At 31.2% G+C, this 15,647-nt stretch overlaps 1 protein-coding gene across 1 annotated transcript in view; it reads right to left on the reverse strand.

Annotated features, from left to right (window-relative positions):
- Nucleotides 1–1,550: 1,550 nt before the first annotated feature.
- LOC111620851 (serine protease 30-like) overlaps nucleotides 1,551–15,647 on the reverse strand; it is a gene marked incomplete at its 3' end in the record, with an annotated part of 18,224 nt that continues 4,127 nt past the window's right edge. The window contains exons 3-9 of the mRNA XM_023362850.1: nucleotides 10,653–10,890; nucleotides 8,915–9,025; nucleotides 5,824–6,037; nucleotides 5,357–5,489; nucleotides 1,998–2,148; nucleotides 1,782–1,927; nucleotides 1,551–1,709 (exon numbers count right to left, since the gene is read on the reverse strand). Of these exons, the coding sequence (XP_023218618.1) occupies nucleotides 1,551–1,709; nucleotides 1,782–1,927; nucleotides 1,998–2,148; nucleotides 5,357–5,489; nucleotides 5,824–6,037; nucleotides 8,915–9,025; nucleotides 10,653–10,890 (1,152 nt within the window). The remainder of the gene's footprint in view (nucleotides 1,710–1,781; nucleotides 1,928–1,997; nucleotides 2,149–5,356; nucleotides 5,490–5,823; nucleotides 6,038–8,914; nucleotides 9,026–10,652; nucleotides 10,891–15,647) is intronic.

Here is a 15,647-nt window from a genome sequence, read left to right on the forward strand (position 1 = left end):
CTAAAATTAAAACAATAAAATTTTCAGATAATGACTATGCATTTATTAAGTCTTTGAACTCAAGATTAAACTCTGAATTAAATGCAAATAAAAGAGTTATTTAGTGTTCTATCGTTCTCTGAGTTCCTTTGTGAATATAAATATTTAATCTATTGAATAAAGGTACAAAATGAATGACAGTAAATGATATCATATTATAAAGTGATATTTAAATAATATTTTATCATTGTATTTATACAGTACTTTTTCAAATATATTTTATCTGACAATATATAATGAGTCGTCCGAAAAAGCTAAAAACAAACAGAAGTATAGGCTATTTGGCACTTTTTCAAACTTTTAAAACTTGCAACCCACTGGACCTTTTAGAAGATAAAGCAATGAAATACTTTTAGTGTGTTTGCTCTTGCATTTGATACACCGCAATAAAGATTTATTGCTTATTTTTTAAAATTTATCCAAAATTTATGCTGAACCAGTGACAAATGCAAATGAAACAAGATAAAGACAGATAACGGTGGTTCTAAAACTATAATTAGTTTTCAAAAATGGCACCAAAACACAGGTTATTCGTTTTCAATCGCAAATACTGTAATGTATCTTTTTACTATCATTAAGAGTCAGAGTTCGAATATGATCTGGACTCTGATTTTTCATAAATAGTTCATCGTTCTTCATTCTTTACACATGCCAACGATCTCATTAATAATATGGCAAAATTGAGAACGGCCAGGTACCCTATTGTGCGCTCGTGCTTCTCGTCAACTAATCAAATCCAATCATCCGTTAATTTATAGAAATCTAAATTGACTTCGACTTTCTTTCCTTTAAAACATCAATGCTTACTATAAAATATATTAATTTTCCTCTTTAAAGAATTATAAAAATAATTTGGATTTATTACTTTCCAAACACCTAACAAAAGGAAAGTATGACGATCGGTCAAAAATTGACTCCCCCAAATTTTTACATTTTTGCACTTAGATCTTGAAACTTCGAGAAATGTAAAAAAAAAAAAAAATCGGGGTTTTTCCTGTATGTACACTATTTGTGTGTGGGGCGCAATTTTGTTCACCCTCTTTGAAGCTTAATAACTTCTGTGATTTTTGACAAAAATTTCTGAAATTTTGCTGATAAGTTCGTATATTGGCACTATTAATTTTGGTAATTAAAAGTTGAGGGGACAAGAAAATAAAAAGGGTCATGTGTATCTCCAGTAGGGTCAAAGTTAAAGACGATATTACTCGTGGTTAGCATATACAATTTTTTTTTAATTAAATATAAAATCTATTCCTATCTTCAAAATTAAGCTTTTTGCCATTTTATAATATCTAAAAATAGAAAAAGATTTTTAAACAAAATCTCATAACAGATGGCGCTACATACAATTTAAATGTTGCCAGGAAAGTTGAGAAACCCATTGCTGGATTATATATATATATATATATATATATGCTAATTGTCATTAAATGTAGAAAACTCAATTTATTTTATGAATGTTCTACTGAAAATTCAAATAAATCCATTTTATTGGAAATTTAATTTTGTTTGTTTCTTTTCATTGTTTTTTTGATCCACTTAACATAACTTGTTACTTTTGTATAGATACCAGGATACTTTACTTCAGCACAGCTTTTTCCAGATGAAACAATTCCAACTAAATACCAGATTCCTTTTTTCTTCATGACTAATGGTCCTCCACTATCTCCCTGGAAATATTTTTTGTTTAGAAATTTAAAAATTTATTTACATATATTTTAAATTAAACTGTTATAACAAACCTTGCAAGAATCAAGACGTCCTTCTTTATGGCCTGCACAAATCATTTTTTCGTTAATATCAAAAATATTCTTGTATAACTGTTTACATTTTTTATATGAGATAATTGGTACGGCTACTTGTTTCAGAACGTCAGGATAGCTAGTTCCTATAATTAACAGAAAAAGTTATTAAATAATGAATTATGTTGTATTTTCGAAAGAATTATTTCATCTTACCCAAAGTTTCGCCCCATCCAGTAACATAACAAATTGTACTTTTGGAAGGTGATTTTTTTGCCAAACATATTGGTTGAATGAATTTTGTGAATTGAACTGGAGCATTTAATTTAATCAATGCTATATCGTTGTCTTTGCTGTTAGCCTTTTCCTTTAGTTATATAGAGAATAATAAATAATTAATAGAAATTATCTATTTTTCTTTTTGAAACCGTGTCCTGTTTTATACTTGTGGCGTAATAAACACTAGTATTGTGTCTTTAGAATAAAACACAATATTAGTGTTTATTACGCCACAAGAAATTATCAAGTTGTTAAATTTCAGAAAGAATGTAAATAATAAAACTATACTTCTAATTTAAACCTCAATAGAAATAAAAAAATCCGGTTTTATGAAATTACTGAAGAAATTGGAATATAATCGAAACAGACAATTTTGAGAACTGGAAGTAACGCATACAGTTATTATTTTTTCTTCTGCGTTATTGTAATGACATTTTTTCCCTAATCTAATAAATTTTATCAAAAGCTTTAGTAACTTGTTGTTTCTTATTTTATTAATCGAGGATTATTATCCGACTTCGGGTATAAATGTTTGTGATTGTCTGATTTTTTATAAGGATTTCATTTTACAACACAGCTTTTGTGGTTATAACTGACATAGTTTTCATAAAAATAGATTGCGTCGCTATTCGACGAAAGTTCCATAAGATTGTAATGGAGCTGATAAACTCAGCCGCCTATATCTTTTCTATGTTTATATGTGTTTAGATAATAAATACAGTATTTATCATTATGTTTCAATTTCGTTACATATAGCCTATATGAGTAGTTGACATAATACCATACAGGTTTGTCTAATGTAAGTGCATTCTATAGTGTTCGCTTAAATTAAGGAAGACTTTCTCGGAAAGTATCATCGTCAAGCAGCATGCTACTGTAATATTTTTACAAATTTTATTTGATTACATTAATCGCTAAAATTATATTACGGAAAATTTATAATCTATAGAAAATGCATTTCTGTTTACGTTATTATGAATAGTGAAACGAAATAGTTAATATTATTAAAATCGAATTAATAGTAATTCAGAAGATAAATTGTCTTTCTTTATAAACAACCTAAGTGTTCAAAAGATGTGCATTAGTACAGGATAATCATAATATTAAACAGTAAATTTTCAGAACTTTCCGTAGAAAGAATTGTTGGGCAAATTTCAACTAAATTTGGTATATATGCTGTCCCTAGTATTCGGTTTCGATTTTTAGAAGTTACTTCAAAATTCAACCGCCAGGGTAAAATTTGGAGCTACTTTCTGCTTAATGTACAGCATATTTTACGTACGTTTTCTAACAACTTTCTGGTGTAAAAGGAGTCGCAACGTCTGAAATTCATTAAATGCTGAGCTGGAATTGCGGTTTCGTTGATACAAGAGCAAACAAGGAAAGTGACTATAAAGACCATTCACCTATCGAAGAGTTGTGAAAAACGTTTTGCGATAGTTTTTATATCCGAAATTCTTTAGAAAACATACGTAATATGTATATTATGAAAATAGCTCCAAATTTCGCCTTAGCGGATGAACTTAAGTAAAAAGTTTTTCCGAAAATCGAAATCTTATATTCAGGACAGTATGTATACCAAATTTAGTTAAGATTTGTCCAATAGTTCTTTTTACAGAGTTTCGAATACCTATTAATTAAGATCACCTTATATTATTAAAACAAGCCACAGGCAACTGTTAAAAGTAACAATTATTAATTAAATATTGCGGTACAGTCAAATGACAAAAGATCAAGGTGGTAAACTGACGCTTTTATCGCTTGGTTGGAATTTGGTTTTCATAGGTTGTTTGACCTGGATGTTCCATCTCTCACTATCTGGCCTCCCCATTGAGCTTGGTCAACTCAAATTGGATATGGTTTGGTTTGATGAAATAAGGTAACGTAACACAACGGCAATCTGTCAAAGAGAGATGCTCCGAGAGGACTTTGTGGAAAAACTTGCCTATATTTTGGTGTTGAACACACGAAGAAATTTCATAAAACGTCACTCGGCCAATCCGTTGGTCACGCGCGAACCCAGAATCATCTACCAGTACTTAGAAGTTTTATTTACTCAGTCACTGGTGGGCCGCTCAGTATGGAGAGTTAAATGAAACATATTCGATGCAGACCACCCCTAAAAAGTTTCGAGGGAATCTCCTGAATTTGATCCAGTATTACAGTATTGTATGAATTCACAGCACATTTATGCAGCCGAAATGGTTATTTTAAGTCGTCAACCTACCTGAAATACTCCACAAGTTTTCTGGGGTGGTCTGTCTCAGATATGCCGGTTCCCGTCTCCCACCACCCGAATGCTAGGCCGAATGGCCGAGCGGTGAAGGTGGCAACCTATCGCTCTGGGGATTCGGGTTCGAATCCAGACGGGTCGATAAATCCCCAGGAATTTTTCGGGAGGTGGTCCGTCCGTATATGTCAGGCCCCGTCCCTCACCACCCGGTCGCCACATTGTGGGCCTGACCGAACCCGCAATGGGCTTGCTAAAAGACGCCCTCTGTGGACTTAGTGTCCACAGAGCGGAAAAAGTGAAAAAACTAACCAAATGCGTAGTTCCATTCCTATAACTAGGTCATCTTTCGTGGATGATTAAAAAAGAAGATAAAAGATTAAAGGGCTTTTTTAAATCATCCACGAAGGAGCATTAAAAAAGATCCTCTTAGTGCTCACAGGACGAAGAATCAAAAATTAAAATAAAACTACATTTATGCTTGAACAAGATGTCAACAAAAAAGGAAAAACATGACTTCATTTAGAAGAAGCGCAGATAATCGAAGGAAGTGCAAAAAAATCGACAGAGTAGCAGCATTTGAGAGAGGAAGAAAAGAAACAAATAGAAGCACGAAAGAAGTTCAATATAAAGGAGTTTATTGGCGTATTCTCAAAATTGAATGCGGCTATATTTGAAATAGAGGGTGTGGAATGTTGAATGGTCCAAGAAAGTGGAACGAAAACTTAATAAACTTTTATGATGCTGTCGTAAAATTTATGAAGGAAAAAAGGAAACCTACAAAGCCGATCAGACTAACGAGATTCTTCTCGAAAGCTACACCCAGGACTCTTACTCCTACTTTTATTTCTTCACCGTCGTCTACATTACCCAGGCCTCCTACAACTCCTGATATACCTGCTGATAACTCCAATGACGACATTGATAACCTGAAACCGTTACCACCCTTTGAAGGATTCGGTGACTAAAATATTAATCTCAATAAAGTTCATTTTAAAAAATTTTTATATTTTTAAAATACATAAATTATTGAAACAGTTATTCAAAAATTATAAAATTAATTTACCAGATTTTTTACTTTAGCAAGATACTTTTCATGGATGAAAAGCTTTCTGATGTAACGAATTAGTTGAGTTTTGTCCTCTTTGAATTTATGATATTTGCCCAAACTGACACTCCACAATGATGTGTTATATAAACTGAAAATATCACGTATTTAATAAATTATAATGCAATAAACATCTTTTAAAAGTTATTCAATAATCTAAAGTTCTCATATTGTAAACACATAGGCCTAAATATTATATTTTTAGTGAAAATGTATATCACTGCATTTTTTTAGGATTTAATTTTTCATGCCTTGTATAAATAACCATCATCTAACGTTGTATCATTAATTTTTAGATTCCATTAAAATAAAATAAAATGTAAGTTACAATAAATTTTCATATTATTATAAAATAAATAGATACAACTAAATATATTTTAAAAATTCGATTTATTCTACTTATAGTATTTTAAAGTAAATCTTACTCCCGAAAGCAATGAGCAGCTGTTACTACCCATTCCCGATTAAGTAGAGATCCTCCGCAAACATGTCCATACGGTTCCGCCGAATGAAATCGCAAAGAAACTTGCCAAGGCCAACTTCCTGGAACTGCTTTAGTTCCTCCTACTATTCTATTATTTTCCAAATTAGGATTAAAGTAAGGCCGACCACATATCGTTTTTTTCGATAATCGATAGCCTGAAATGTTTTACTCAATTTACTATATTATGTATTTGAAGATAAGGATTAGATATCTGTAATTTCTTATTCTAACTCCTATTCATATAAATAATTTATAATTTTCAAACGCAAAAGATAATATTTCATTCTTACAATGATGTTTAAATTTTTATTATCTATTTGTATATAAAAATGAAACTAAGCATTTCATTTTCATTCGGGATATTTTCAAAATCTCATATAAAGGATCAAGAGCATCAAATAAAAGAAAAAAGCACTTCAGTTCCCTGAACACTGGGAGTTCGGTCGTGGGTCAGAACGGGCTGGCCAGGTGGAGTTTTCCGGTTTCCTCAACGTCTGTAACGCCTAAATAGGGACCAGTTACCCTTAAAAATGACTTCCCGGAAGGCATTCCCCCAGACAAATCGCCCAAGTCTTGCGTTACAGTAACTTAACTAAACAAACAAATAGTATAGTGAACACGTAATGAATATTAATATTGTTTACTATAATTAGCAATTTATATGCACATTACAATAACCATTTTTTCACAAAAATAAAAGACCTTTTGAAACTTGGAAAAAATATCATTTGCCTATACAAACTTTATAAATTTCTAACAATTAAAAATTTAAAATTTTTTTTTCTATTTACGAAATTCAATAATGTTGCATTTTGAATAATAATTTAAATAATTTTTTACAATTTTTAATTCTATAAAATCTTTTAATACGCCAATGCTATCAAATTGATTAATTCTGACCTTCATGCATTACAAATAAATTTAAATATTTTAAAAATATATTTGAAAAATTGAATTTAAAAATTAATGTAATTTTAGTTGTTTGTATTTTTTTAATAATGTATCTTTATCGTGTTCCTTTTGCCATAAATACTCAATCAATAACCCACACCAAATCTATTAACGACTTAGGTATAATATTTAATAATAAACTTACAATTAAGCTTCAAATTGAGAAAATAAGTTTATCAATCAGGAAATTAGTCTTAAAGAAACAATATCGCTTCATTTTCTCATTAACTGTAATAAGATCTATGTTTTATAATAACTTTCAGATCATAATGAACTAATGTATAGTCTTGCCAATACAAGTTGACAATTGTCAAACCAGACTAATCCCCTTTTAAACTGTTTATAGGAAATAAAAAGGTATCCAATACCCTACGGGTTGCAATAAACAATTAACTATTTACAACTAATAATGCAGTCTCTCCCTGCAACTGCTTGAAAAATTAAATCACTTTTCAACTGTCTGATTTGACGACTGCTAGTTTATATTCGAAGGACTACATTTAGTTCTGCAACAGTTAAATTCAAGAGATTTCTTACAGAAATTTCAAATATTTTTACTGCTAAATAAATTATATAACCTTCGTTATATCTATTTATTCTCCCGAAGCTGTAAAAGTTCGATTAGACATTCCCTCAAGAACGTCTGACCGAATTCTTACAGTATAAAATTCTTCTAGTTGGATAACTATGATAAATTTTCAATTGGCTATTAATATGCCTCAAAACCAAACTTATATTAACGACCACAAATGAGTTTAAAGTAATTGTTTTATCATTTCAAGGCTTTTGAATTCGTCTTTCGTCGAACATATTATTGAATGACCACCAAAAGACAACGACAGAATATTCATGATATCTCCAATATTTTCTATAAAATCAAGTATAGGGAATGAATTTCTCCTCCATCTTTCTGGAAATTTTCAAGGCCACTTTGAGGTTTTCAAATTGAGCTACGATTCACATAAATATAACACAAATGCCCATAAAATTTAAATAGCAGTGTAACACCATTCTCTTTTTCTTTATACAATCAAAGTTTTATTATCGTTAAATACAAGCATATTTGATTTCCTCTATACTGATTAACTGATTAAATCCTTTTGGGAATGCGAGCAGAGAAATTTTTCACTCGTAAATTACATAAAATTAGACATAAACTCACGGAATCCTTAATTTCGAATTGGAAAAATGTAGATCAAAATTGTCTTGACTTTTATATATACAAAATGCATTGAACTAATGAAAGTTACAGTATGTCTGAACAAAAATAAAAAATTTAATTTGTTGAGAATTAACTTCAATAACTTTGATTTGAAATGTTCAAGCCTAAATAAAATCAGATTACTTTCTATTTATATTTGTACAACAAAAAATAAATTAATATACATTAAAGCTTTTTAAAACGACCAAACTCGTCGCCTGAAAAAGGGTGTTTACTGTAAAGAGAGATGATCATTGATCGGATAAAAGGGTAGTCAGCATGAGTTAAGGAAGTTTATAAACAATGAGTCCTGTGTTAAAAATAATTCTGATATAAGAAAATTTGGTCATATAAAGGGGTGGTCATCTGGAGAAATTTTATTGCATATTATAAATTGAAAACTTCTTTTAGAACATTTAGAAACTTAAACGGAAATTATTTATGCCAAAAACTTATTCTAAATTTTAATTATAAAATTTATATGGCTACGATCTGCAGGAGAGATAGTTCTTATCACATATAATAAATTTAATAATGATTTAAAATTATAACAACGATTTACAAGTAATTGTGATAATATTGAATAACAAAATTTGAAGTTCCACTGCCAAATCAAAAACATTTTTGAAAGTTCAATCTGAAGTCGTAACTTGTGGCGGAATATTTATCAGTTAAACAATTAGGAAATGATAAGAAGTGTCCAATGTTCCATAATATTTAATCAAATAAATTCAAAGTTAATTCTTACCTTCTGATAAAAAAAAATTATGTATGGCATTATAAATTATTATATCAATACTTCTATAAAGGAAAAGTGAAAACTTGAATAAAAATTATAAAATGTAGTTAACATATTTATATACGGAATGTACAGACTTACTGCAGTTTTCTTCATCTGTTCCATCTTTACAATCATCCACATAATTACAAATTGAAGTTAAATTTACACAGTTCCTGTTTCTACAAATAAGTTGATTTTCTGAACATGTAACTGAAATGATATTTTAAATTAAATTTATTTTAACTTTATTTCAAATAAACAGACCTTCTTGATACAGGCATAATCAAGAATTTAAGAATAATTACATAATTTCAAAATTTTTTACATTACATTCACGAATTCAATGGAATCTCTTTTTAGAACTACGTGTGATAAATTATAACGGATTTAAACTTTATATTCATAATATATCGTGTAATACGGATCGGGACGTCATTTCTATCCGCGTGGAGTTTTTTTCGGTTTTTCTACACGTGTCTAACACCAAAATATTGGGCAGAAAATCCTCCTGAGAAACATCCCCCTTGGCAGATTACTCTTGTGGTGCGTTGCCTTATTTCACCAAACCATTCATGTACAGTACGGGTCTATTCGCCGGAATAAAGGAAAATCGGGAAATTTATGGACTATATTGCTATATAGTCCATAAAATTAATTCAATAAAATAATTATATACTGTGTAGTAACAAAATAAATAATTTTATAATTATATTTGCAGACTGTTTCATTAAATTTTATTTATGAAACTTGACTGCCAAAAATTATAAAACATGCCAGCAAATATAACAATAAACAAATAAATAAATAAATAAAAATTATAAAATACTTACTTAGTTTATTTATATGATTAAAATTGAGTTTGAACCCGTGAAAACTTCTAACCTCATCTGTATAAAAGACGAAATATAAAGCATTACCAGAAGAAATTATTCGTCTGGGAGGAGTAGAACCACAAGCCTGAATTAGTAAAGGTGATTTGATAGAATCTCCATCAAATATTAATAAGCCATCAAATGCACATTGAAATGAATATTCTATAGAAAAATCTTCAAAGTCGACTTGTATTCTCTAATAAATAAAAATTTATATTTTAAAAGAATAATGATTAAAATTTTAATTATGCTAGATTTATACTCTTATCATCATTTAAATTTTAATTACCGGTACAAGTCATAACCGGTATCTGAACTAACTGTATCAGAATATCCACTACAACAAATGACATTTTCTAAGAATTGGGTTGGGTTGATGGAAATTATGCATCGAAACACACGGGCGATCTGCCAAGAGAGGATACTTCCTGAGAAGACTTTCTATGAGAAACCGGCCGCTATTTAGATGTTACAAACGTGAAGAAACTCCGAAAAACTTTCTTAGTGAGGCGCGAACCCGAAACCAACTATTAGTGTTTTCTGTCCACTCGACATAATATTATTTGGATGGCAGACGTATCACAATGACAGAGTGGCTCACGGTTAAGGTGTCATCCTATCGCTATGGGAAACCGGAAATTGAATCCGGGCGAATGATTCTCCAGAAATTTTTCATGAGTGACTAGTCTGGATGTATTAAGCCCCATCCCTCATCACCCGCCCTGCCCAGATTGAAGTTAAATTTACACAGTTCCTGTTTCTACAAATAAGTTGATTTTCTGAACATGTAACTGAAATGATATTTTAAATTAAATTTATTTTAACTTTATTTCAAATAAACAGACCTTCTTGATACAGGCATAATCAAGAATTTAATGAAACTTGACTGCCAAAAATTATAAAACATGCCAGCAAATATAACAATAAACAAACAAATAAATAAATAAAAATTATAAAATACTTACTTAGTTTATTTATATGATTAAAATTGAGTTTGAACCCGTGAAAACTTCTAACCTCATCTGTATAAAAGACGAAATATAAAGCATTACCAGAAGAAATTATTCGTCTGGGAGGAGTAGAACCACAAGCCTGAATTAGTAAAGGTGATTTGATAGAATCTCCATCAAATATTAATAAGCCATCAAATGCACATTGAAATGAATATTCTATAGAAAAATCTTCAAAGTCGACTTGTATTCTCTAATAAATAAAAATTTATATTTTAAAAGAATAATGATTAAAATTTTAATTATGCTAGATTTATACTCTTATCATCATTTAAATTTTAATTACCGGTACAAGTCATAACCGGTATCTGAACTAACTGTATCAGAATATCCACTACAACAAATGACATTTTCTAAGAATTGGGTTGGGTTGATGGAAATTATGCATCGAAACACACGGGCGATCTGCCAAGAGAGGATACTTCCTGAGAAGACTTTCTATGAGAAACCGGCCGCTATTTAGATGTTACAAACGTGAAGAAACTCCGAAAAACTTTCTTAGTGAGGCGCGAACCCGAAACCAACTATTAGTGTTTTCTGCCCACTCGACATAATATTATTTGGATGACAGAGTGGCTCACGGTTAAGACGTCATCCTATCGCTATGGGAAACCGGAAATTGAATCCGGGTGAATGATTCTCCAGAAATTTTTCATGAGTGACTAGTCTGGATGTATTAAGCCCCATCCCTCATCACCCGCCCTGCCCAGAAATGAATTTCATGAATTTCGATGAGCTTTCGCGTGGTTATTCTAAGCACTAAAAAGTATCCTCCTGTAAAGCCACGGGTTTCATTTATGCGTTTTATTCGAGAAAGTTGAGGTTTTAGGTTATGGCGACGAGTCTCTGTAGGATCCAGGAAATCGATAGATATTGAATTAACAAATAATTTTCATATACGTATATTACGACCAGAAAGATTTTGCGAAAATTAACATCGCTTTTATTTCAATCGAAATTTGAAATACCTCGAACGTTCGATAGTCGGCAAGCAGTAACTGTTAGTTACAGGAAGTAGGCACTCGTCCATAGGATCTATACATAGTGCGTTCACGTCCACCGGGAGTTTTCTGTTTTAATTTTTCTTACAGGGGATACTTTTTAGTGTCCAAGAAAAACCTTGCAGAGCTCATCAGAATCTGTGAAATACACTTCTTAGTCTCTCTTTGGAAATTTCCAGCATTTGTTTTCGTTTGGTGCAGTAGCGTTATGTCTGCTGTAAGTCTGTTGTGCAGTTTAATGAAAAAATTTCAATGCAATGTTATGATTTTATTCTTAACAGTTGACTAAAAATAGTTCTACCTTGTTTGTTTATTTTCATAGTTATTTTATTACATACAGTAATATTTTAATATAAAATGTACAGGTTAAGCCAATGGTACACTAGCCGATTATTAAAATATTTGGATTATTTGAATTAAGATTATTCTATACGTCAATATAGAGTAATCTGAATTCAAATATCCAGGGCTGTGGAGTCGGAGTCGTGGAGTTTTGATGTTTTAGCCGGAGTCGGAGTCGGAGTCGGAGTCGTCAAAAAATCCGCCGACTCCGACTCCTATTTACTTACCAGCTTGTTATGTATATAAAACGGAAAAGTATTGGAATCGTGTCAAATTTGACCCCCATATTTTTCTTGCAAATCTACACGTTTGGAGACCTCCCGAACCCCTCAAAAAAGTCAATAAAAGTGGAAAAATTGTTTGTGTGTTGGCTTCTAATTTGTTTGATTTCTTTATTTTCTGTTCTGAGATATTAATTAGGCTATAGATAATACAGATAGAGATAAATATAGATAAATTTTTAAAAATTATAAATGCTAAAAATGAGTAAAATGTTTATAAGTTCAACCTCTTTCAGATATGATACATTACTCTTTCTATCTCTGAACAACACTGATACAACATACAGTAGACCCTCCTATAACGCTTAGATACGTTCCACTTTATTAGAATTTTACGTTGTAGGAATCCTTAAATACATGAGCCAATCACAGCCCGACACGTGTGAAGTTTACGGACTAAGGCTGTTTGAAAGGTTTTCTTCTATAAAATTAACCGATTCTAGACTAATTCGACTCAACATTTCCAAAACACGTGTAATTTTTTGGGAATAATCCGTATATGCTATAAACAAAAAATTGTAGGATTACTTACCGAGTGTGCACCGTTCGACGTCGCCATTGCTTAAGCTTTTTTTCGTCGCGGAGCAGCGCACCAAACGGCGGGCGATTTCTGATAAGTTATTTTTCTGCGAAAAGTTCGTTGAACTTTGGAGACATCATTAATATAAATAATTTTTATGGCCGTTGAATAAGAAATGTTGCTTTCACAAGAAATGTATAAAATTACAGTGCTGTATTAGATCTTACGGTACCTAATTTACATACTGTACAGACGATAATAAACAACTTACTCGCCTAAACTCTCCGTAGCGTGGCGCTGGACGGCGGAAAGTATATATATAATTATAATAAAGATAAAATAAATTAAGTTAATATATAATTATATATACAGTACCTAATTTATATATAATTAATATATAATTATGCGTACAGTAACTAATTTATATATAATACTGTACAGACGATAGTAAACTCAATTTACCCGCCTAAATTCGCCGTAGCGTGGCGCTGGACGGCGGAAAGTAGTTCGGCTGCNCCCAGCACAGTGGTCATAAACTCTTAAATATATTTTACGTAGTAATAAAAATATAACTTGACATTCGTATAATTTATATTCAAATTGCATCATTTCTATGACCAAGGGCGGCGTAAGGCATGGACGACGTGAGCCACCGCCTATGCCTCGCGTCTGAAGGGCCTCGCGCCTCGAAGGTTTATGCATTACTTAAAAGCCGCGAACGCGACTAAAAAATTTTACTCGTCATGAAACGATAAATAGTTTGTCAAATTTTTATTCATAAAAATGCAGTTTCAACTGCTTTTTATTTTATAAAATCCGTCTTCTTGCGCCACCAGAGGACCTTTTAAACAATAGGTAGTCTGTTAGTGTTAGTCAGTAGAGGTTCAAATTCAATACGAACGTTTGTTTCTTGAAAATTTGATCACGGTTTAAATACAGTATTTACTTTTAATATTACCGATATGTCATCGAAAAGAAAACGTGTTGTATTATCTTTAAAAGACAAATTAAAGTATTTGTTTCGATTATCCGGATTTTTCCTTATCCGGACTACCTTCATCCCCAATTAGTCCGGATAATCGAGGTTCTACTGTATTTTAATAATTCAAGTAATCTTACCTGTTGTTTCCAAAGAAATGGCGAAAGCCATATATATTGTGTTCTTTTGAGTGGTAATTTATATGCTTGATTGATCAAATTGTCAATGTATTTATATATATTGACAATTTGATTAATCAAGCATCTAACTTTCTCGTCGTCTCAAACAAACTTGCAGACTACCATGTTTGTCTCGAATGAAGATCACGTGTCGCGTAAAGACCTTTTCATTGGCTGTGAAGAAACATTCGTTCGATTTTTGCCCTAGAGAGTAGAAGTTCTACCTAAATAAAAATTTGTACGGTAGAAGAGCCATACTATTGTACGACTAATTGAATTTCCAATTTCATGCTGACACATTTTCAGACTTTTATCGTACAACTGAATCGTATAAAAAAATCGGCTAGTGTGTCATTGGCTTTATAACCTTTTCATTGTGTACAGCATATTAAATAAAACATAATTTCTAATTGGAATACTAAACAAACTTATAAACCTATATTTTGATATGTAATTAAGTGTACTAAGGTTATCGGAGTTGCTAATGTTAAATACACTGTTGCTCAAGAAATAAGAAACAAATGAAAAGATCGGCATATCAAATTTATTATATGGAATTAAAATGTAAAATTTACGTGTTTGTATTTCATGCTGATATAGTTAAATTTATCAGTAAATTATCACTCAGTTATGCTAGATTTATATGATTATAATCATTTAAATTTTAATTACAGTCATGACCGGTAACCAAAATCTCTGTATCAGAATTCCCGCTATAAAAAAAAGGAATTCCTAAAGTTTAGATTGGATTGATGGCAATAAAGCAGTACAACACATGGGCGATCTGCCAAGAGGGTATACCTCCCGAGAAGATTTTCTATTGAAAACTGGTCCCTATTTAGGAGTTACACACGTGATGAAACTGCGTGAAAAAATATTACTGAATGCTTTGACATGTTTTAGTTTTTGTAGCTTATATTTGAAAAAAACAACGAATTTATATGCATTTCATTTTCTCAATACAGTACATTTAAAAACGTTGCTGTATTCACTATGCAGATACTTTATGCAGTGCCTTAACTAGCTTTCCATGTGTTCTGTACAAGAATTTATTTTGGGGCTTTTTCTTTTGGAAAAATAAAAAGAAACAAATACGATTTTAAACTTTAGCTAAAAACGCTACGAAATTGGCTCCCAAGGCGGCAAAATTTAAAATTTAAAAATAAAAATATATAATACAGTGGAACCTCGGTATACGTCTGCTTTAGAATACGTCCAATTCGGAATACGTCCTGTTTGGACGAAACAAATTTTGCTCGGTATACGACTTAATTCAATTATACGCGCCATCAATGAACAAGTAGCACTATCGGTGCACTACACTATACTAGACGTTCGCGGTGCTACGGTTTATAACTTTGTTAAATTTTTTCTGATTTTTAATTTGTAAGTAACATTTTATTATTTTTATTAATCATGAATTGCAAAAGGGCAACAGAAAAATAAAAAAATGACTAGAATCACAACGAAACTGAAAAAAGAGATTGTTGAGAAATATGAAGGTGGCACGCGTGTTCGAGATTTAACGAGATTTAACTGTTGCATTCCGTATTCCGAGAACGACGATATCGACAATCGTGAAAAATAAAGACATTATTAAATTTGCTAACGTTGCGAAAGGGGTTAAATCAATTTCTAAACAGAGATC

Source organism: Centruroides sculpturatus, unplaced genomic scaffold (genome assembly GCF_000671375.1).
Source record: "Centruroides sculpturatus isolate CEXI.00-Female unplaced genomic scaffold, Cexi_2.0 scaffold240, whole genome shotgun sequence".
In the NCBI taxonomy this organism is placed as follows: Eukaryota; Metazoa; Arthropoda; class Arachnida; order Scorpiones; family Buthidae; genus Centruroides; species Centruroides sculpturatus.